Source organism: Mustela nigripes, chromosome 2 (genome assembly GCF_022355385.1).
Source record: "Mustela nigripes isolate SB6536 chromosome 2, MUSNIG.SB6536, whole genome shotgun sequence".
Classification (NCBI taxonomy): Eukaryota; Metazoa; Chordata; class Mammalia; order Carnivora; family Mustelidae; genus Mustela; species Mustela nigripes.
In genome coordinates, this window is record NC_081558.1 from 57726857 (window position 1) to 57750905 (window position 24049).

General features: G+C 52.6%; 1 protein-coding gene and 1 long non-coding RNA gene across 4 annotated transcripts in view; one reads left to right on the forward strand and one right to left on the reverse strand.

Annotated features, from left to right (window-relative positions):
• Window positions 1-24049, reverse strand: part of EEFSEC (eukaryotic elongation factor, selenocysteine-tRNA specific) — a 249492-nt gene that overhangs the window by 62263 nt on the left and 163180 nt on the right. For all 3 annotated transcript variants that reach the window (XM_059390445.1, XM_059390446.1, XM_059390444.1), the window contains one exon: window positions 298-954. In XM_059390445.1, coding sequence (XP_059246428.1) covers window positions 298-954 — 657 coding nt within the window. The remainder of the gene's footprint in view (window positions 1-297; window positions 955-24049) is intronic.
• Window positions 4926-10606, forward strand: LOC132009913 (uncharacterized). Its single transcript, XR_009402093.1, has 3 exons — window positions 4926-4996; window positions 5201-5437; window positions 10422-10606. It is a non-coding gene; the product is annotated as an uncharacterized LOC132009913 (long non-coding RNA).

Consider the following 24049-nt stretch of genomic DNA (forward strand, 5'->3'; position numbering starts at 1 on the left):
CAGTTAGCATGAGGGCCCGAGGCTGCTCTGCCCTACACAGCCACCTTCACCCCTGAAGGAGACAGGAGCAGGTGCCGTGGGGCTCCCCTACCTTGGTGCAGGCCCCGGCTCTATGACTGAGGGCTAGGAGAACGCAAGCCACTCATCCACTCTGGGCCTCAGTTTCCTTGTTTGAAAACCTCAAAAGTTGGGACCAGAGGCCTCTGAGGTCTTCCTGGTTCATCATGGACCCCAAACATGTCCATCTGGGCCACCCGGGCCCAACAAGTTAGGATGATGGGTGGAGGGACTGCTTACCCGTTCTACAAAGCCATGTTTGTGCTTCAGCTTATACACTTTCAGCCTGGGCAAGAAGCTCTCAGCATAGTCCTTGTCCTCCAGGCCGTGCAGCAGGACGCCGTGGAAGGCCAGCCGGCACATGTTGGCATGAATGTCCGCATCTAGCCTGGAGCCAATCACCAGGCACAGCCGAGGGCAGGTGACAGGCTTCTCAAATTCCACAAGGGCCCACTGCTGCCGTGGGCAGCAGCCTTCGGCGGCCTGGCCCGTCATCTTGTCAGCCTCATCACTGTCCGTCCCCGCTGGTGCCAAATCCTTCTCTAGGTACTGCTCCTGGAAGAGGTATTCTCGAGAGAAGTCGAAGGAGTCCAGCACAGGTTCGTGGTCAAAGCTGTCGGGGGCAGGGCTGAAGAACATCAACCGGCCCATGACCGTCTCATGGCCCACCGTGATGTGGAACTTGGCTTTAGTCTGCAGGGGCGCCCGGAAATACGGAATCTTCTCCACAGAGATGATGGCTGCATGGACAGTGTGCAGGGACTCGGGGGCACACACTAGGCCACGCTCCAGCAGCTTGGGGTCAAACTGGGTGACGCAAATGCCCAGGCGGTCTCCCTGCATGGCTGAGGTAACAGGCATGTGAAACATCTGCATGGATTTCACCTTCTTCACCACCTGGGGGGCAGCAAAAGAGAAAACTCAGGAAACGAAGAGCCTTGAGGCTGGTGGGGAGGGCCTCCAGCTGGAGAAGTCCCCATCCCAGGACTGCCAACACCAACCCGGCCCCAGGCATGGCACCCCAGAAGAGCTCTGGGGAGCTCAGACTCCCCCTGGCCAGAACAAGCTCCACCCTGCAAACATGAGGCTCGCGGGGTCCCCTGGTCCAGGATGCGGATGGTGGTCACGGCAGCCAAATCCTCAGCTACCTTAGCTCCCTCCGTCCCTCTAGTCGCTGCTCCGCCCCAGACCCCATTCCAGCACTTTCTCGCCTTCAGCCCTCTGCAGAGGCTTGTCACCACATGCAGAATGGGTCCCCTAGGTCCTCAGCCTGCCAAGCTATGGCCATCTGTCCTTGAAAGCCCAGGCCAAACCCCATTGCTCTAGAAAGTCTACCCTGACCCACAGTGGGTAGGGTTTATCCCTCTCTCTTTGGTGCGACTCCAAGCTCCTCTGAGTCATACACAGCCTGCTCTGCTGTCACTGCCTATTCTGTGCTGATCTGCCCACAAGCCTGTGCGCTTCTCCAGGGCAGGTCACAATGAGGGACTACAGTGAGACAGGGACTGTTCTGGCGGTGGGAACAGAGTGAGAAACAGCAACAGAACTACAAATACGTTAACATTAACTAAGTTTGTGCTGATACTATTATGAAGCTTTGTGTGTCAGTATATAACTAACATAATTCTATACATATAATAGAGTATTATAGTACATACAATATGTATACATATATAAGATATATAAAGAAGGCCTAGCGTGTAAGGGGAGGTCTGGCTTTTCAGAGCGGTGGCCAGGGAAGACGTCTGTAGAGGCGATGACTCAGCTAAGACCTGATTATAAGAAGTTGTGTGAAGGTCCAGAAAAAGAGAGTTCTGAACAGGGAAACTAATGAATGTACAGGCCCAGGATGGAGGCTGTGTGGGTCTGAGAAATAAACAAAGAGGCGGGAGGGCTGCAGCAGGGAGGGCAGGGAGGGCAGGGAGGAGAGGGCAAGCTGGAAGTGGCAGAGGAGTTTAGGCAAAGGAGTAACCTGATCTTATCTCTGGAAACCACCACACCAACTACTACACCAGGCAGATTTCTGCACCCACAGTTCTGCACCCACAGTAAATCAGGAACAGACAGAGGAAAGGCTCTAATAAACGTTTGCGTAAATCAATGAACATTCCTAAGATCCACTGTCGGAGAGATGAGATCACGCTTAGCACAGCAAAGGAATGGGTAATGTATTTCAGAGAACCTGCCATCGAAACTGGCTCAGTTAAAGACACTTTGGCCTTCAGGTGGTCGAGCACCCTCATCTGCAAAGCCCGGGTGTGTGGAGCACTCCTTTTCTCCTTGGATAAAGGGAGAATGCTGAGCTGCTCTGGGCGCAGGAGGCCAGGCCCTTTCCTGGAGAGCCATAATACTCAAGTGTTTGTTTAAAGATCATTAACTACCTAACCAAGAGGTCAGGGGGCAGAGAAAGTGAGAAGTGTGGTGTCAAAAGCCACAGCCAAGATCAATCAAAGAGAAACATAAAACATCTCTGAAATGGTCTACAAGGGCAACGGGAAACTAAGATTTTCAGGAATGCACCTCAGAGTAACCGGAGAATATTATCTTACACTAAGCGTCTGCCCAGTGAGGCAGGCCCCAAATCACAGCTCTCCCCCCCGCCACGCACCCCAGGCCTGTAGCTGCCCGGTGAGCTGTCCTCTGGCCCCCACCCCACTCGTCTCGCTTCTCCAGGAGAGCTTTCTAAAACATGTCGGATGATGCAATTCCCTTGGCACCGACCACTACATGGGCTCCCCTCTTCACTTCCCTACTTTCAAACCTTTTGGGCGTAGCTGTTGTGAGTAGGCAGAGCTTCTGGTCATGTGAAATTCTATAGGGAATCAGTCCCCTGGCCGCCGCCCTCCCACCTCCCACACAGGGGTAGCTGCTCAGGGAAGGTCAGGGGCTCTTAACACCCCCTTGGCTGCCCCATCAAGGACTTCTGCTTGGCTTCTCCACATGGCCTGTCCCACATTCTCCCAACACCTGAAGCCACAACCAGGGGCAACTTGAACAATTCCCTACATACAGAACCACATGTGCATTTTGCCTGTGAGGACCCTTCTCCCTGGGACTTCTTCCACCTGAAATTCCTGTTCATCTCAGGAGACCTCCTGGAACAGCTTCCCTGCTCACTCCAGACCGAGCTGGTTACTCTGCTTGGGTTGCTCTGAAGTGGACTTCCTGTGTTGCCATCGCTGCTTCAGGGTTCTGCCAGTCTGTGCCTCCGCGTTCTTAAATTACGAGAGTAAATATCCGTGGCCCCATCGTCCACCCTGAGAACTAAAACATCACCGATAACTTCACTGTCCTTCTGTGCTCCTCCCCCACCTAGGTCTCCTGCCCGCCCCCCAGCTGGAGGCAACCACTCTCTTGAATTTGGTGTGTGGCGTTCCTTTCTTTTTAGATATACATGTACATGGTTGTGTGGAGGCTCACTACATATGTAGTACATATGCCTAATCAATACTTCGCTTTGTTTTCGGAGTGTTTGAACTTGGGAGTTTGTGCCTGTGCCGCCTACACCTGCAGCTCATTTGCTGCTGATGCTGTATGTCACAAAGCACACACAGAGCCCCTCCCATTTGGCCACCTGTCGATGCGCACCAACTGGTCATGTCCAGTTTCTTTGCTGGAAAATGGTGCAATGAATTCCCTCTCAAACCAGAGTCCTGCCTGATGCACAGCACAGGGAGGGTTCTGAAAGACTGGGGCCTTGGACCAGAACTTCTGGGTCAGGGGTGAGTGAGGGCTCATGTCTTCTAGATGAAGAAAGTACCAGTGTACACATCCAGCTACAGGCCAGAGACTCTTGATGGATCCATGTCTTCTCCAACATCTGTCATGGCCAGATTTCTTAATATCTGCCTATCAGACTTGCTTATTTCCCCCTTTTAAATCCAGGTTCCTGTGGCTGTATCTTGGGGCTTAGCGTATAGGGCGGCTGACAGACGCTGCTTATGGGAGACCCAGTGAAATCCCCAGGCCGTCCAAAGAGAATGGCTGCATCTCATTCTGGAAGAGAAATGCCCCCCATGGCAAAGGAAGCATGGAGCAGAGATTCCGGAGCAGCCAGGGCCTGAGTGACCTCTTGGTGTTTCAGATGCTCCACGGGATCGCAATCCCCCCATCCCCGACTGTCGGCCCCCACCCCCACTAGCAAGTCCATCTCCAAGCAGGCTTCATTAAAAGCATGTTCTTTTCAACGCGGTTTGTGTTCTTAGGACTGAAATAATAAAGAATGCCTTAAGAGGGCACCGTGAAGAGCAGAAAGACAAATAACTGTGCAAATCAAGATTTCAAGGGCCCAGACAGGAAATTGTGAAACAGATAAAGATGGGGACAGGGCGGCGAGGCACGACTGTGGGCTCTGGTGGGGGCATGCAGCCACATCCTCACACGGACTCGCCGACAAGCCCCCATTCTACAAGACAGCCTTCAAGAATGTAAGAGACCATGGAGGACGCCAAAAATATGGAAAAGTAGTCTTGCCAACTCCAGAATGGGGGGGGGGGGCAAAAACAGGCCTTCCTTTCATTTATGGGCCAACTTTGAGAGAGTCCTTCCATCTACTCAACAGCTCACTCGGATTTACTGATATTCAAGTTGAGTGGCAGAGGGCATTCACTCAACACGTGTTTATCAAGCTTCTCTCACGGACCAGGCGTAGGCCCTGCAGTGATACAGGGTGAGCGGAACGGACTCTGGAGTCTACTGCTGGGAGTCAGGGAAAAGGTGTGTGTGGGGCAGCTTATAAAGTCATCAACTGATAAGTGCAGATTACAAAACCACGGCGAGGTCCTATGGGAGAAAGTAACTGGGTGATGCAATCCTTCCTGTGTCATCGGGGAGGGCTCCCCAGAGGAGGTGGCACTAAAGAGGAGACCAGAGGAGTAGAAGAAACCAGCCACAGGGGCTTCAGGCAGAGAGAAGAGCAGAGCAGGTCTGAGGCTCTGAGGTAGGAAAGAACGTGACCTGTGGTGGGGTAGGGGGGTGGGACTGAAAGGCAGTGGGCTGGCTGGAGGGGTGGGGGCCGGGGGCAGTGGCATCTGGTTGGAGACATGGGCCCACCACCTTCAGCATGAGGACACTACCCCCCGGTGGTAGTGGCGGCCTGGGGTTGAGCAGAGGAATGACACGTGCTCTCATGCGCTTTGACAAGGTCACTTTGGCTACAAGGTGTGGAGAAATAAGAAAGGAAAGAGAGAAAGCAGCAAGGAAGGAACCGTGCAGTACCATGCTGGGGTGTGCTGATGGATCGGATGTGGGGACGACAGAAACACAGGCACATGAGGACGGACTCCCCAGTCCCAGCTGGAGGAACAGCCTTGCGCTGCGGTGAGGAGGGGTGGCTGAGAGATCCGTGCCTGGGAGAGGCCTGCGAGGCAGCTGGCAGCAGGTGAGCACAGAGGTCGGAGCTGCAGGAGAGGTGGAGGCTGGAGGTGGATGTCAGGGGCTGGGAAAGGAAGCCTCACACACCTGCCTCTAGCCTTTCCACCTGAAGGTCTGGTAGGTACCTCCAGCCTCCCACATCTGAGACTCCTCTCCTTCCTTCTGTCTCAGAAACGGCAGCTGTTTGTTTCCAGCTGCTCGTGTGAAAATTTTGGGTCCACCTTGACTCATAAACATACCCAGCCTTCAGGTGCTCTAACAGGCTTCACCTTCCAAACAGGGCCAGCGCCCAAGCCTGGGTCTCTGCAACCCCTGCCCATGCTGGTCCCAGGCCCACCTGGCTTTGATAACTGCCCCTTCCCCTTCCCGGGCAGCCTATTCCCCACAGAGCAGCTTAAACCTAAGACAGGACTCTGCACTTGCGCCTCCAAGCCCTTTACTGGCTTCCCATCTCACTGTGTGTAACTAACGTCCTTGCTAGGACCCCAAGGTCCTACAGTCAGGCCCTGACATTTCAGTTGACTTTATTCGCTACAGTTCCTCTACAGCCTCTATTCATGTCACTTCAGTCACATGAGCCTTCTTACTTCTTGCTCCTGAAACATGCCAAGTGTGCTCGTACCTCAGGGTCTTCACACATGCGAGTGCCTTTGACTGGGATGCTCCTCCCTCAGATGCCCTATTTCTCTTTTCCTTGTCTCCTTCCTGTCCGCTCAAATGTTTCCTTCTCAAAGCCCATCCTTGACTCTGCGATAAGAGCTCCCCATCCCTGTCTTCTTCTCTTTGTTTCACTTTTCTTCATAGCACTCGTCGCTACATGATGTATCATAGATTTGTTTACTGTCTATCCCACACTGGACTCTAACCTCCATGAGGGCGAGGGTGAGGGCTTTGTTTTTATTTTAACTTCTGTGTCTATCTTCAGTGCCCAGCACAGTGCCAGACATATGGACGCCCTTGTTACCTATTCGTGGAATGAATGAGAGCAGCCATGGATGGGTGCAGCACTGTCCCTGCCCTCGAGGGAGTTGCAGTCTGGGTCTGGAATGCATAGCTCCAAAAAGGCGCATGGAGGTACACAGCCATGCTATAGGAGCAGGGCTGGCCCCAAGGCTAGCTAGGGGTTGGGATGTTCCAGATCACCCAGGGGAAGGAGCCTTCCAAGCCTCTCCGAGGGACTCAGGTCACTCTGGTGGGGCACAGTTAGGACAGCCACGAAGAAGGCAGGTGGGAGAGCAGGGAGGCGTCTCTGTGTGGGACCGCCAGGCCAGCCCATTCCCTGAGCTCAGCTCAGACAGGGGACGGTGGCTGCTGCATCTCTTCCTCTTGCCCTTCCCCGCATTCTGGCACCAAGCACTTCTGGGGAAGGGAGGATGGACCCACGGAGAGAGGGAGGAAGGAATACATCAAGCAAGCAAACAATTTTTAAAACTCAAGTTCATGCTTGCTAAGCAGTTTGGCCCTTTCTGACTAACAAAGAGGCTTTACCATCATCTGGGTCAGTTATTCTTCATGAAAACCCTATGAGGCAGGTCAATATTTTTACATTCAATTTTATGGATGAAGAGACAGGTTTGGGATGTCTCCAAGGTCACAGAGCAAAGAGGCTGAGACTTGGGACAATGAATGCGGGGGCTACAAGGCAGGTCTGACATCCTGCAGCCCGGTGCCTGGACCAGCTGAGCAGAAACCGTGCCTGGGCAGCTGGCGCTGGGGGCAGAGCAGCCCTACCCTGTCAGGCTGCTCCAGGTCTGGAGTACCCACGATGGGGACGCCCATGTGGTGAGAACCAGAAGGATGGCTCCAGGGAAGGGACAGAGGGAAGACTCCACTGTGAGAGGACCCTGGTCAGGGTGGAGGGAAGGTAAGGAGAAGCCAGCCTGCCCTGAGACTTGGGAGCGGTGGGGACAGGGGCAGCTCAGTCCCTCCCTCCCCCTGCCCAGGCTGCCATGATTGCCCTGGCCACAGTCAGCAACAGCCTCTTCCTGGCCAAGCCTGGCAGACAGTCTCAGACCTGACTTTTCAACTGCTCTGCTCCCTCCTCGCCACCAACGTGTCTAGGTTTGGGGAGCACGGTGCTTGGCACGGGACAGACACTATGTAACTGTTTGCCGATGGAGTAGATGGGAGGGCAAAGGAACCCTCTGTGTGCTCCCAGGCCTGACACACTCAGTTACCCTTCCTGGTCTCCTGAGCATCTGAAGCACAGTTACCCAGCATCCTGAGGACTCTGTAGGGTGCTATACTCAGAAGGACCTGGTCTCTGTCTTGGAGTCTACTGAAAACCTCCCAAAGAAATTACTCAAGGTGGGAGGCACAGAGCGTTTATCTCTGCTCTTCATGGCACCCTGCGTGGAAGAGTGGTACCCGGCTAATGCTGGACTTCACAATTTTACCCCATGAGCTGTACAGAAGGTGCACAGAGAGACACCTGACATTGGCTGGATACCTACACAGGATGCTCTACAGACCTGAGTAGCCTTTTCGGTGGCCAACAACGATCTCATTTTAGAGACAATGTAACTGAGGTCCCTAGAGGTTAAGACATTCATCCACAGCATCCAGATCTACCTGCCAGGAAAACCCAAGTTCTTTTACTAGATCTTGCCAGAAAAACCACCACGGAAGTCCAAATGAGTTACAGTCACTGCACTGAGGTTCCCTCACATGCGGGGAGTTCTCTGGCAGCATTCCTGGTGCGGGGTAAGAAATGGAAGGGCCCGACGACATCAGAATACACTGCAGAGGAACAGCAGTGTTTAGGGCCCGCTCGGCGTTCTACGGAATCAACAGATGCTTGACAGGAGTGGACAATAGCCTGTGCTTAGCAGTTTTTCTGATGTGCAGAGATTTTTATAATAATGGTCCTGGCTGTAATGAGATTGGACCTCTATTATCCATTTTCGTTCCACTAATGAGCCTGGAAGCTCCTGGCTGTGCCAAAGGCGAGGGTCGGGGCCTTGCAACTTCATCATTACTTAATAAAATGTAAATCGGAGAGGAAAAGAAACACACAAGGTTTGACACTAATAAGCTTACAGCAGGATCAGTTACTTCAATTCAAAGAGGTTCAGACCGGAGGGGGAAAAATGAAATAAGCTTTTAAAGATCAGTCTAGGTTTGGCTCCATCAGACCTAACCAATTTTGTTTAATAAGGTTTCAATTTGGCTGCTCTTATTTCTCCCTCTTCTTCGAGCTAGGCTGGGGACAGATAAGGCATCCCCCTCATCCCACCCCCGCCTAGTGCATTAATTGCATCTTGTACAAAAAGCCAAACTCGGGCCTCTGCACAAGGAGAGGGCAGTATGGGCCCCCGGGGTTTGCCAGCGCCTCCCCTGCTGGGACCAACCCCAGCTCCCCCAGCACCACCTCTGGGACTGTGGGAATACAGCACCAAATGCATCCTGGGGATTCCATTCTCACCCACTTGGTTTTTAGAGAAATGGAAACCATCCCAAAAGGTACAGAGAATCAGATGACATCAGAACCACCTGTGTTCCCACCACCTCAGACTGACTGCTAAGATCCTGTCTCTCGGACTTCACGTTGACAGCGAGTTGAAGACCTCTAGTCCCATTTTCCTCCTCGACTCCCTGCACTTACTTTCATCCTTCTATTTTATACACTTTGTCCCATGCTTGTTCCTGAATTGTATATTTGTTAGTCTCATTCCCACTTGTCTCCTTCCTTCTGTATTATGTTTCTGACATCCAATCTTCCTGGGAAAGAGAGACCCCCATCTCTGTATCTATTTAGCATGTATCTATCTAGACAGAGATGCTGCTATCTCTGTACATGTCTTTTTGACTACTGTGCGGTATTTCTTCTAGGAAAGCTCCCACCTTTTACCCATGCCCTCACTGATGGACATGAGTTGCTGTTTTTGCTGCAGGAGATGATGTGGAGTAACCTCCTGTACATGTGGCCCTTTCCACACGTGCAGCGTTTTTCTAGCATGGCTATCTGGGTGGAAGGCTGGCGTGGGGGCCACAGTCCAGTGTTACCAGGTCTCACTGACTGCTTTCTGAAGTGGGCAGAACCCACACGGGCAGTGCAGACCCTTGCCAGCACTTGGTACCGCAGGCTTTTCAACTGTTGCCAGGCTGCTAGATTAGGCATGGTGTCCCACTGCTGTCTTTATGTGCATTTCTAGGGCCAGGCTTCCTCAGAGTCTCTGCTGCTTCTAGTTCACCAGAGATAAATTGTGAAAGCCCCTTGTCTGCTGAGACCCTGCCAGGCCTGAGGAGCTTCATGGACATGCTCCTGAGCCCACATGGCTCTTGGAGGAGGGGCGCAGAAGAGACGAGGGGCAGGAGATCTGGGGAGGCCCCTCCTCACCATCCTGGCTCTCCTCCTCGGCTCCCCTGCCCTCTGAGCACTGGTGCCAGGAAATGTAGTCCTGGCAGCACTCGACACACTTCTCCCACCTGGCTGACCAGAGGTGGGATCTGTTCTGCGCAAAAATGCCACTGGGGCCTCAACAAGAGAGACCAGCTGTCCCCTGGTGAAAGAGGGTGGGAGCCAAGGAGAACTTCCTTTCCGAGATCCCTGTTAAGAAAAAAGGAATGCCCTATATGGAAAGGAAAAGAGGATCTTCAGGAGCCTGAGGGCCCACAGAACTAACCCCCCAGCCCCTGGCAAAGACCCAATTCTAGGGTCAGAGATGGAATGGGGCTTTTTGTTGTGTGCATGTCTGCCTGCTCTGGCTCTTCTCCTGGCCCCGGGGCGCTCAGGTCAAGTTCCCACCCCCAGCAGGGCCCACATGCACCTTCCCCACCTGCATACCTCTCCCACCAAGACCAGCTTAGGTCGCCCGCTCAGGGCCTTGGAGCACCCTATACTGTTCCTCACAGTGGCACTCACAGCACCTTATGGTCATTGCCACCATGTGCCTGTGTGTTCTGTTGTTTTCCACAGGGCCCCCTGTGCCACACAGACAGCTGCCTGTGCATAGGCTGGGTTTATTCTGCTTACCTCTGGTCCCCCACAGGGTGCCTGCCACATGGAGGGCAGCCAGGGAGGAAGGGAACGGATTTGGTTTCCTACCACATGGCCCAGCAAAGGCCCCCGCTCCTCCACAGCAACCTCGCCAACAAACCCCAGTTATGAACCTCCTAGTTGCTGCAACAATGGAGAACCGTAAAAGTGACAAGGGGCCTGCCAGGAAGCTTTATGCTCCTCCTCCCAGCCACCCTCCACGCATTTGTCATCCCATAAAACTTTAAATTGAATTACACCAATGTTTGAGTCTTCTGTTTTCCATACAACTGGGGCTTTAATTGTTTTTAATGACATCCCTGGGCTTTTTGGGGGGTAAGGAATCCTTGGGAGGCAAGCCAAGGGAGCCAGCTCTGTCTTTAGGGCAGGGCTCAGAAAAGCCGTCTGCAGAGAGCTGAGCGTGACCGCACCTGTGCGTGTGGGTCTGCACAGAGAACACAGACAGGCTTGGGTCTAAAAGGGGTGGGTCCCAAGGCTCTCCTTTCCTTCAGCCCTCTGGGAGTACTCCCCCTGCCCCATGACCCCTGCTTCTGGTGAGTACACCAGGCCCTGTGTTCTAGCTCTGAGCTTTGGGTAAGTTTCATGACCTTTCCAAGTCTCAGTTTCTTCATCAGTAAAATGGAGCTAATACATCCTAGGCCACCGGGCTTCTGTGAAAGCTTTAAGGAGGTGGCATGCACCCGCTATCTAGTGGAACAGCTGGAGAGTGCCAAGTCCTCAGTGAATGTGATGGCCCCAGCCCCAACTCATGGTCCCAACTTCAGACTCTGGCTTCTTCCCCATCCTTTAAAAGTCCCCATTGCCCATAAGTAGCAAATCCTAGAATAGTCCTGCCCCATATCTACAGTTTCTTCCCATTCCTGGTCCCCATTTCCAACACAGACTCCTCCAACAGTCAACCTTCCCCATGTGTCTGCCAGGTCAGTCCCCGAGTAGAGAGCCTGGGTCCTACAATGCCCTTGCTCAAGCCTGCCCAGGCTCTAGGTATCACGTCCCTCTGGCTGGCATTCAGCCCAGCCCTCCACTCCAGCCTAGCCTCCTTCCGCGTCTATGTGCCAGCTCACCCTAAGCCTCTGCTTCTGCTTACTTAATGCACCTTTCACAGTGGCACTCTTCAGGGTCTGCTGCCAATGCTGCCACCTGCATTCCCGCAACGCACGTACTAGTGGCACCTGCTGGCAGGCAGGCCCTGCACTTGACAACAGGGACATGCGGGAAGCCACGGTCTTTGCCCTCTAGGATGCTACACTCACTGTGGGAAGCAGGTATATAAAGTACTACTTCGAACACAGTGTGTTGAGTGCCACGAGAGGGGCTCAGGGGGCCTGCAGAGAGGGGGTGACATCTGGGTCGGATTTTGAAGGATGATGCCATGCAAGCGAGATTAGGAAAGAGGGAATGGCATGGGGAAGGGGTTGTGAGGAAAGTACAAGGAGGTGCTGGAGGTGTGGGCAGAATTCTATGGGGTAGGGTTCAAAACAAGATAAAGCTGATGCTGGGGCAGGGCTCTGAGAGGGCAGGGGCCCTTTCTTCCCATCTGTGCAGCTTGTCCTGATGAGGCAGGGCCTGCCAATACAGAAGGGATTCGGGAATAGGCCGTGCAATGGAGTTCCAGGAAAAGCAAGGCTGGGTTTCTCACTTCCGGATGCCTCCCAGAGAAGAAACCCATGCACGTGAGCACGAGACCTCCATGTAGACTGGGCGGTGGGCCAGAGCCCATCCACGGCACATGGCACATGGCACCAGCCAATATGAAATGTCCATTCTCACAAATGTGTGCATTGGCCAGGCTCTGTCTGTAGTGACAGGGGAGGCCAATACTGGGTAGAAACACAAAAAGTGCAAAAACCACACGACATGTTACATTTACAAAATGGCATCATGTACTTTCACGTAAATATCTGTATTGCATAAAGAAGGGTTTAGGATACACTCAGAAGAATTAGCAGTGGTCTCCTCTACACTGGAGGCCAGGATGGGTATGACAGAATGGGCCCTTTCCCCTTAAGCAGAAAGTTTCACTTTTGGGACATGCAGGCATTCATAAACTGGTTATATAATTAAAAATTAATTCTTCAAAAATAAGAGACAGACATTTTAGTCAATTAAATTTAATACAATCAGGTTCTAATCAATTCACTCAACCAAGACTGACAGCGTGCTCTGAGCCAGACTCTGTGAGGGTGCCGGGCCGGGAGGAGCAGTAAGGGGAGGAGCAGTAAGGGGAGGGGGGGCAGGGTGGGAGGGGCGGCAGGAGGATGAGAGACACACTCCTGGGTCTCCCCGCTGAACTCTGTAACCCCAGACTTGAGTTTTGCCTTCCCTAGCAACACCCTGAAGCCACAGAGGCAGGACACAAAGCCAGCAGGCCCCCTAACTAAACCTGGCCCAACCTCCCTTCTCCACATGGGGAGACACAGGGGACTCTGGCTGAGGCAGCTGGCCCAGAATGGGAGACTCTCATTTCTCCTAAAACCTGTGGAAATACTCATGCCACCTGCCAGGAGGGGGAGGGCAAAAGAGATGATACAAGATTCTAAGCTCCTACAAACTAAAAGGGAAAAGTGGCACAAAGGGGGATGAGACCGCTCCGAACAACCCCAGCTCTGTGCTGTACCCAGACCAAGAGCCAGCTGGTGGGGCTGGGGAGTGGGGTGACCCCAAGCCAGGCCTGAGAGATAGGCACTCTGAAGACAATGAACTGTTTGGTCCTCAACCTGAGCCAACCTACCTTCACTCCACCCAGATGCTCGAAGGGAAGTGCCTGTTCTTCAGGAAGTGACCTGGGGACCAAAACATGCTGCTCATGACCACAACCCTCTTAGCCACCCGAGATCACCCTGGTCCAGACAAATGGCTAAATGAACGGAGGATGAGATGTCATGTAAGTAATCAAATACATGAGGCAATTTTATCAGCATGGAAATATCCTCTCTCTCTAATACTGGATAACTAATCAAGGCATAAAAAATACTTCAAACTGTAAATAGCAGTTGCCTCTGGGTGATAGGCCTCTCGAGAGTTTTGTTTTTCAGTTTCTTCACACTGCACAGAGATTTCCAGAGTGACCACATACTGCTTTGCTTTAGGAGGAAAGGCTTTTCAAAACCTCAGCTGAAGGAAAAAGGAAGGCTCTGTCACACCCAGCTGCAGAGGTGACTTCTCTGTAGGAAGACCATCAGGTTCCTTCCCCAGCCACATGCCCTGGCCTGGACTGCATCAGGAGGCATCCCACAGCCGCTCTGCGTGTTCTCACTCAGCCTCACGACCACCCCACCAGCATGGTGGTGCCGCCATGGCCATTGGACAGATGAGAACACAGAGTCGGTAACCTGCTGAAGGCTACTCGGTGGCAAATGAGGAAACGAGGATGCAAACCCAGCAAGGCCTGACTGTGAAGGGCAAGTTCAGTGGCCTACATCTCAGGCTACAACCGAGCGCAGAGCACAGAGGCCTGGCCCTGGGCAAGTGCTCACGGGATGCCTTGGTGTTGGTAGAGGCTACCGCGTAGGGGCGGCAGTAGTGGCCGTGGAGCCCGGGTCCCCTCGGAGGACAGAAGAAGGCCACCTTCAGATAGAGAGCAGGGAAGGTGGGGAAGGTCTGGGGCTGGGCTTTGCCTATGACAGGGAGAACTGTATCTGACTGGCCTCTGTCACTTTTGTCACGAAGCCACCTTCTAATGACAAAACAAAATCAAAGTAAGGTCCGTCCAAGGAGGAGAGGCAGACTCATGTTTGGAAATCTTAAAACAGTAATGGGAAGAGTATCCCATACCAAAGATTTTTTTCCTCCCTTCTGTTTTCTGTATACTATTCTGTGCTTTCCAAGTTTGTCTTTTTCTTCAGTAGTAGAATGAAAAAAAAAAAAAAAAAAGACTTTGAAGGCAAACATCAAATATCCCATTTTTCAACTTAAATACATCACCTAGAATTAATTCCACCAAAAATAACGAAGGTTCTGTTGTGTGCCAGGCCGACCAAGGCACTGGGCCTACAGCCTTGTACTGCTTATGAGCAAGCAGGGCTGGAAGCTCACCGTTAGGCAGAGCAGGATGGAACGAGCCAGGAGCTGGGTGTCCAAAAATAGAAGAGCAGCTTTCCCCCTCCGGATCCTTCTTTCCTCCTCCTTGGGATCTCTTAGGGAAAGCTTTTAGTTCCACAATGGAGTAAGGAGCTCACTGACCCTAAGAAGCCTGCATTTTCCACTGGACCTGGAGCCTTGAGGATAATCCCCATTCCTTAGGGGGGGCCTCTTGCTGAGATGCCAGCAGGCCAAGATGCCCACAATTCCCTAAAGACAACATGACATGCTTCCGCCTTTCCTAACTGCAGAGAGCAAATGGAGGGCACTGCCTGAAAATTGTCTGCTAGATGCACAGAATCTCTTGGAAGTCCTAAAATTTTATACATTAAGATTTATGGAAATTTTTGTGTTCTGACTGTAAAAGATCCATGTTTCTTTTAACCAACTGAACCACCCAGGCACCTGATCCTTGTTTGTTTTAAATATAAAAATAAAGTTTGGAATTAACTGCCCTTATGGAAACACACTCGCTGGCCGTGGCACACAGTGGCCATTTGTCCCAGCACCCTGGCCCCGGAGCAAACAAGGCACAAAGGAGGGAGGCACTCAACTGAAGGGATGCAAGCGCTTGAGGGCCTCGGGAAAGGCTCAAAGGGGCAGCGAGAGGCTCAGGCACTCACTGGCTGACTGCCAGCCCCAGAGCACATGGAGCTGCGGTGGGAGCCCCCTGCCCTTGAGCACCGGTGAGCACCTGCACGCTGCCAAGGGAGGTGCCAGCATCTGGAGATACACACCTGCCATCCAAGCAGGAAGGAACGTGACCATCCCAACCCTGGGCGACCCTACTGAGGGGTGGGCTGGCATCCCACCTGGCAATCATCCAAGGGATTTTTGAGGGGAATGCCTGTCTCCCGGCATTTGTCCCAGGGACCAGCCTTGGAAGGTAGTCCTATGTGACTCCCAGTGCGGCAGGAAGCACTCCAGCTTTGCAGGGAACCATGCTGGTCAGATCTGCCACTTCCCAGCTAGGGGAGAGCCTGGCCCATTTACCGCTGGGCCCCAGCTTCCTTGTTTGTGAAGTGAAGATGACAGTGCTTGCAAGGCTCCAGCAAGAACTCAAAACGACGTGAGTGAAGTCCAAGCACAGTCCCTATCACTCAGGAAAGAGCTGTTACGATTCAAAGAGGGAAATTAAAAGACCCGGCATGGGGGGAGTTAGTGTGGGGGGAGCTGCAGAAAATGGCATCTGGAAGGTTCGATTGCTCCAGCACTTCAGGTAACAAAGGTTAAATGTTCTTATACTCAGGCCAGGCACTACAATCACCAAGTCACCAGCAGCCGTTGCACAAAGAACTGCAGCCAGAGCCAGAAAGCCAATGGTCGCAGCCGAGGCACATGGAAGGCCCTCAGTGCTGCTGCACCTGGCCCTCAAGACGTCATCCTGGGGAGGAGCTCCCCAAGAAAAAGAAGTACCCCTCAAGGGACTCAGAGCAGGCGTGGTAGCTGGCAGCAGTTTCAGTTTCCATATGCCAGGGATCACTCCAAAGGCCAAGCTAGGGCTGACAAGTGTTTTCCTGGGTATCTGGAGAGATTTATCTCACACGAACTATTCCTAAGTGCAGACTCCAACATATATATACCTTTTATGTGGAGCTGAGAGAAGCTCTTCTCCAAATGCTATTATGAATTTATAAGTGCTCGCCCAGAAAGCAGGTTGTGGGGATAACGACATTAATCATTATCTGACAAGTTTAGGAGCTGTGCTAAGGTTAACGAAAATCAGTTTAAACATGTAAGTGAGAACTATGGGAAAATGTCAGGGAATAAGCTGTCCCAGGGTGGAATGGAAAAGCGGCATCCTCCCAGCCTGGAGAGTCAGAGCTCCCACAAGGTGACAGGTGTAGGCCGGCAAAGGGGGACAGGAGGAACTGCACAGGCGGAGGGGGCGTGCAGGGCAGAAAGGGAATCCAAATCACTCTTGCTCTGCCAGCTCCAGACCTGAGCTCCCCACCACCCCCACTCCTCCGGAGCTCCGTGCCTGGGTCGCGGCTCCAAACCACCCACCTTAAGGGCTGGGGTGAGGCAATGCACTGCGACCAACTCGGCTCTGTCAGAGCGAGGGCCACACGGAGACAGCCCGCGTGAAATGATGAGTGTGGCATCATTAAGGGGCAGACATTGCTCATTAAAGCTCAGTCTCTCACACTACTACTACTAGACTATTTCATCCTTGGTAAGTGAGGATAAGCCCCCCAATTTCACTGACATGACCAAGAAAATCAAAGAGAGGATTTGAAAGAGCCACATGAACGCAGCTGTTTGCTCACCTCCCTCGAGGCCCGTGCACCACGACTCACATACTTCTCTGTAAAAGGCCAGACAGTAAATATTTCAGGCTCTGCCTGCCCTGATCACCTCTGCTGCAAACCACTCAAGTCTGCCATTCTGGGACAAAAGCAGCCATCAGCAAAAAACTTTACTTATAAAAACAGGTGGCAGGCTGTGGTCCGCTGGGCCTGCTTGGTGCTGAGGCCCAGGTATTGTGACCCACGCCCCTGAGCATGGAGACCCAGCCCTGTGCCTACAGCAGCCAGACCCCTGCCACTAGGCGCCAGAGGGATGGTCCGAAGTCCAGGTGCGAGTGGCAGAGCAGGCCCACAGGATGGGCATGGACTCGGCAGGCACTTTCTGAGCACCCACTCGGCTCTAGGCACACAGGACAGAACGGGACACAGTCCCTGCGGTAGAGGGTAACAGTGTGGGGAGACGGCCATACCAACAACACACGGCATGAGACTTGGCTTCAGTCTCCTCATCTGCAACCCGGACACAAGAATAATACCATGTCTTATAGCAGCAAGAGAAAAATGGGAAGCCCCTGGTTGGGTGCTGGAGTGATTATTATTCTCACCCGTCTCCTAGGAAGCAGGAGGAGAGGGCAATCCACTTGAGATGACTTTCAGAAGCTTAAGGGCATAAGCTTTGTGCAAAGTCTGTTTGGGGTAGAACGGGTAACACACAGGCCAATGTGAGTCATGTTCTATCGCAAATAAAAATCGGCCCATGAATATACATAATCCCCAAGGTAATTCTCCCAATCTCACAACGGTAATGGAGCCACCCTCGCTCACTGAGGCATGAATATTTACCGTCCTCTGGCTTTACTGCTCTCGATCTGGGTTCAATTTTGCAAATTAAAATGAGGGCTGTGTGGATAGAGAGATTACAGGAGAGCCTTCCGAAGCCTGCTGTCCCCGGTGAGGGAGCCGGGCAGGGTAAGCAGGCTCCTGCCCGCTGGCCTGATGCTTCTGCCTTGAGGGTCAGGAGCTACAGAAAATGGGCTGAGGGGTGGTGGGGGGGGGTGCCCTGTGTAGGAAAATACACAGAGCGGGAACAGGAACAGCACTTAGAACGGAAACACATTCCAGGTGGGAAGGTGGGAAAATACCCCAGGCTTTTCTTTTTGATGGCTGAAGAGAGTTTCCGAGTAGGCTTGAGAGCGGTAACTTCATAACCAGACAGACATGGCTTCAAACCCATGTCACGAAGTTGAACCTGGGGCGTGTCGTTTGGCCTCTCTGGCCTCAGCATCTCTACAAAGGCGTTCAATGCAATGCTGCCTTCCTCTCAAGGCCACTGTGAGAATCCGGATGTACCTGCCAGGTGCCTGGCCCAGAGGCCACAAACGGACAGCCCATGCATGTGGTACCTGTCAGAACACGCGCTGTACAGGAGGACAGCACACGGGAGATGGCCCGCAACCTCATGGGCGAGGACTGGAACGGCTCAGCAGGGGCGGGGATGCTGGCCAAGGAGGTGATGTTGACTTGCAGAATGGCGGCCGCTCTCCCCTAGGGTGGTCCTGGCACAGGGGCTGACCCACAGACTGGCTGCGGTCCAGCCAGGCTAAGTAAATGCCCGCAGTGAGGCCAGTGAAGAAGGGTCCAGCACCGCCCACCAGGCCTTGCTGGTAGAGGGGGCGAGAATAGTGTCCTGTGCCTTTTGCTGTCCTGGGTGAGGTGGGGCAGTAGGGGTGGATGGGGAAGAAATCAAGTGGCAGGGTAGGGATGGGGGTGTTGTGACAGGGAGCTCAGGGAATCTGCTGGCCTCCTACAGACACGGGACACCTGCCTGTCTGCCACAAAACCTGGTTCCCTGGAAACCAAAAGCCAGAGATAGAGAGAGTCACTTAATCTGACTCAGCTTATCTCAGGGCTCTGAAAACCCAACTGGAACAAAATCTGTGTGAAATTCAGTCCAGAAAACCTTTGCAAAGGATAGCACTACCACTTCTTGAGCACCTATAGTGTTTCGGGTATCTAATGAGGCCCTTCCCAAGCATGCCCTTGACTCGCAACAGTCCTTGGGGGAGGGATTACCAGGCAGCTTTTAGGACCAAGAAGCCAAGGGCTCACAGACTCTCATAGGTAGTCAAACCACCAGAAAGTGCCGGCGCCAGGCTGGGCACACCAGGCCACACAGCCCCGTTCGAGGAGGAGGCTGCTGTAGGCCTTAACACTATGCCAGGTCTAAGGACACGAGGACGAACAGGACAGAACCCTCCAGCCGCCTGAACTTCCCTCCACCTGACAACCTGCTGCTGTGCACCGTGGTGGGGGCTGTCCCAGGGTGGCAAGGAGGGAGCCATGGCTACCATTTGGTAGGGAACCTGGAGCGGAAATGCAGGGAGGAAGTGACATTTGTGCGGGGGCCCTGAGGATGAAGAGGGCAGGACACACACTGATCAGGAGGCAGGGAGAGAGCATTTGAGGAAGAGCGGCTGCCACTGAGGCTGCGGCAGGCAGGGCAATGCCCCACAGCTCACACCAAGTTGCTGAAACTTTCGGCTGATGGCAGGAGGCGGCCGCGAGATGCTGTCATGCAGAGGTGGGATGTAATGGAGTATAAAAGTCAGAAAGGCCCCCGAGGTAGCACACGTGGAGAAAGGGCTGGAGGGGAAAATAGCAAGGGCAAGTGGAGCAGACGGAGGAACTAAGACGGGCAGACAAGGCCGGCTCCAAGGGTGGGGCCTTTGTCCTGTTCACCAGTTATATCCAGAGTGCCTGCCATGCGTCTGGCACACAACAGATGTCAAGTCAATGTCTGCTGAGTGAACGAAAGAACAGAATGAGAGTCTCAAGTCACCCAGAGAGCACGGGCCATAGGCCTGGGCCGGGGGAGCACACCTAGCAGAGTGTGTGTGAGAGTGAGCAAGGTGCACTGCCTCCTTGGGGCTGGCGATGGTCACTGTGGCCGGCCTCGTCCCCGACGCCAGTGGCGCATGCCAACGACAGGGCTCCCGCTGTGCTAGCGAGGCCTGGGACCAAAGGGTTACTTGCCGCACTCAGAAAACCCTAACCCCCAGCCTGACTAAACGTCTTCTATTTTTCTTTCTGCTTTCTTTAAGACCCCAGATGTGTTCTTGCACATCAAAAGAGAGCAACTTATAAAGTTAAACTAAATCAAGGGCTTTTGTTCTGAGGCATCGTTGCTGAACTAATTATTCCTGTATGTTGTTTAATGAAATAGTGGTGCCATATATTAAACCAGTTAACAGGATGAGCACATGAGTTACAAGGAAGGTCGGGGCTGGGATTATAAATTTAACTTTTTCTTAAGAAGAGATGAAACAAACCACTCAACTCCCCGCTGTCGTATGTCACGGGAGGGGAAAATGATGGCACCGAGCAGCGCTGAGGGAGGGCCGTGCCCTGGTTCACGGATGCTGGCGGCACCGAGCCGGGCGGTGGTGGAGGGCTCCAGCCTTCTGGCTCCCAGCCCCGGCTCCTCGGCACCCAGCCCCTGGACACACACAGTGCTCACTCATCCCCGCCCCATGCCCCCTAGGTCCCACACCCTTCAGGCCTACATGGCAGTGTGCCTGCAGGTTGACTGGCCAAGCCAACAGCCGCCCCGACAGTCAGAGATAGCCCTAACAACACTGCTCACATGGAGGGGCTGTGCAGCATTCCCCAGGGCTGGAAACACCCGAACAGTTTGCAAGTCAATTGTGCAGGATAGCACAAGAGCAATGGCACCTCCTTTTTGTGGATCACAAAGCAGTGCATGAAGACAGAAGCCACAGGTGAAGATGCCACTGCATGTTAGGTGAACATAACAGTGCGTGTAAGAGAAGCCCATTTTGGCCTTTTATTCCTAAATATTTGTATGAGCATGCGTATTTGTGTGTGTACACGTGTGTATGCTATATGTAGATAAAAAAGGGTAGGGGAGCATGCTGTTGACATTGATTTTTTCTGGGGAAGAGAATTTTAGGAAACTTTAACTTTCAACAGGAGGTGATGTGTATTAACTCTGCACAAGTATGCATTTCTATTATAATTGAATAAAGCAACAAATAAACATCATTCTTCAAAAAATAAAACCACACACACAGCAATACCTCTGTGCCAGAGACTAGAGTTAAGAGGGTGACTGAGAAGGGCTTTCCTTTCCCAGCAAGGCAAGAAGCAGTATGATAAAAGATGTACTTCATGGATTACTTGCATAAGGAAAATTAATTTAGAACAATTTAAGAAAGAAAACATATAACATAAACATAGCATGATGCAACCAATAAAAACAGCAACGAACCAAGAGCTTTGAAAAATATGAGACATATTTGTGAAACAGTGGTGTTAAAATGCATCAGAAGCAGTGACATGATCATAAGTAAAAATTAAATACTGTGATCTCCGCTATGCAAATATAGAGCATATAATCATAGGAAAGTGAATTAAAGGAAATTTAGAATTACAGTCAACTTTTCCCCCTTATTCTTCTCTGCATTCTCCCCATAGGCATGCATTGCTTTTATAATCAGAAAAAAAGAGGTCATCAACTAAGAAGAAGAAAAGATGCTGAAAAGTATGTCTGAGCCAGGGCCCACAGTTCCAGCTGCCCTGGCAGTAGAGGTGGCCCTAGAGGCACAGGTAAGTGTATGGGCTCCTAGAAATGGATCCTCGCCCTTCAGAGCACTAACACTATGCGGGGACCTTGGGCCAAGGAGGACTTCTGCCAAATGATTGATTGGCTACAACACATGGTACCATTGGCAGACTGACTCTCCTCCTCCTTCAGAGCCCATGTCCTGCCTTCTGGAAGCATGAAGCAGAGGCTGCAGCAGCCAGAGCTTGGCCCTCAGCCCCGGCTCCACGTCCTACAACTTGCCAGCCACAGGACCCTGAGCAAGGGACCCTGTTTCCTGAATGTAAACTATAAGAAGGTCCCATAGCCCCATGACCACGGACAAATTTAACTGCCATCCTCAACTAGAAGATCCTGGCACGTGGATAAAGCTATGCACTTGTTTTTTCTGTAGATAGTAAGAGTGATGTGCATGAAGCACGTACCACGCACTGGGCCTTGGTCTAAGGGGGTACCCTACAGGCAGTAATGCATCACAACCTGCACCAGTGAGGTAGGTACTGTTATTTTCGATGTTTTACAGCTGAGAACGGTGACTGCCAATACGCATCCTATCCCGTCACAAAGCTAGGGAGGGACTGCCTTTTATCCAGAATCTATGATATGCCAGGTGCTTAATGTGGGCATTCTCACAGCAATGCTGTGATGAAGAAGTGATGTCTGGGCGGGGCACAAGGCCTATGGGCGCTCTGTGACTGGACCATGCCTACGCAGCCAAGAAATGGTAAACCCGAGATTTCGACCAAGAGCTGCGAATCCAAAGCCGATGGCTCGCCCCAAGTAAGCCGTCTGCCCGGGGAACTACCTCTTTGTAGAGGGGCTTAAAAGTCTTACAATATACGGCAGAGCAAGAAAATTGTCTTCTGAGTCTTCGTTTATAAAATGATACAGCTTAATGGTGAGGAGAAAGGGGAAGGGAAGAAAGATTCAAGAGGGCCCTTCTCACGGGCCTGTCCTGCAACCAGGAGGTGCTAGGAGATGAAGCCTCGCCCACCAGCAGCCCTGCCTGTCGTCTGCACCAGGTCAGGACTTGAGGTGAGGTGGCGGCCTACCGCAAGGATGGTGGCCCACCCATCTCTCAACTGTTCCTCATTAGCTGGAGCATTCCACTTTTCAACAACCAAGGATGCCTCTGTCCTTAGAGGGCGAGGGCGGACCCTCTTCCGAACACCAGTATTTCTCCTGGTAGGTGCTCACGCCAAACAAAAGCTTCCCTATTCCAGCGCAGTCTGGTGACACGGAGGCAGCAGGATCTCTCTACCCCACCCTCTACACATGGGAGTGGCCAGCAGATGGACAGACCAAAGGGCCTGGCCCGGGAAGGGTCTCTGGGCCTGGAGAGCAGGCACAGCAGATGTGAAACTCAGGCCCAGGGCCAGTTCCTCGCGCCATAGGGCCTCCATCTCAGGGGAGAAGGCCTGTGATGGCACCTCCTTCACGGGGTTGTCTGGCATGAAAGCAGAAGAAAAGAGGCAGAAATCAGTCTGGATCGGCCACGTACTGGTGTGGGGGTGGTTCTTTCCCTCGTCTGAGGGGAAAGCATTCCGCTCCTCCTCTGCCTTTTGGACTCACTACTTTGCAGCACAGCCGCAGCCCCAGGAGTGGGCCGGGGAGACCAGCGGGAACCCCGATTACCGTGGACGCCGTGCAGGTGAACATGAGGCATTCCCTGTGGGCCAGGCGCTGCCCACGGGCCCACTTTTGTGAACAGCAAAAGATCAAATTTCTGTAGAAATAACTACAGTGTTAACAAACGAAGGGGCCATACAATTAAAGAGAATCTCATGGTTAATCCTCTAAAACACATTACCATCCTCTCACGAGACTTCAGTCTGAATCCAAATTTTAATTTTTAGCATTTTCCTAGAGAAAGATCTCCTACATTATACATAATCTTTAACTTATTTCTCCAGTTAGTTCACATTATTGTGTAGTTTACAGCCTTACCTAGACTCTTTAAAAAAAAAAAACACAAAAGCTTCACTGAGTGGGTTCTTCCCCATGAAGAGTGTTGCTGCCACACAAGGCCTCCCCAGGGCACCGCCATGCTGGGACGGCTGACAGCCCAAGTGAAAGGGCGCGGCCGAAGGCGGCTGTGGGGTCCCAGCCCTCAGATCCCGTCCGTGCAGCCGCAGGGATGCGCAGAGCCCACGTACCTGCTCCTGGCCGCACATTTTCAGACTGGGAGTTGAGAATTCAGAGGATCAAAACCAGCTGTTCTTGTTTTAAGTGAAAAAGGAAGAAAACAGAATGGAGTAGAGCGCAATGTGAAAGAAACCGGGAGGCAAATATGTTGCTTTGTAAGACTTCCATGCTCTCCACTGGATGTGTGCTGCGTCAGGATATGAAACGGACCTCTGCTGTGGGTGACGGGAAGTCAAGTGGGCCAACGCTGCACTGCTGTGTGCTTACAAGGAAATGAGTGACAGCCCTCGCCCTCTGGATCCAGTTCCCTATCTGCAGATGTGGGAGTGGGGGCATCAAGGGTAGGGGCCAGGCCACTGGCACAAGTGTGCTCAGAGGCAGTCTACCAGCTCTGACCTTGCAGAATCTGGGTACCTCTTAATGAGTCAAACTACAAGGTCGAGGGGAAAGCCACAATCCCATTGGAATCGAGGTGAATGGCAGCAGCATCCCTGTTGGTGGCCTCCAGTTCAACCCTGCGTCTGC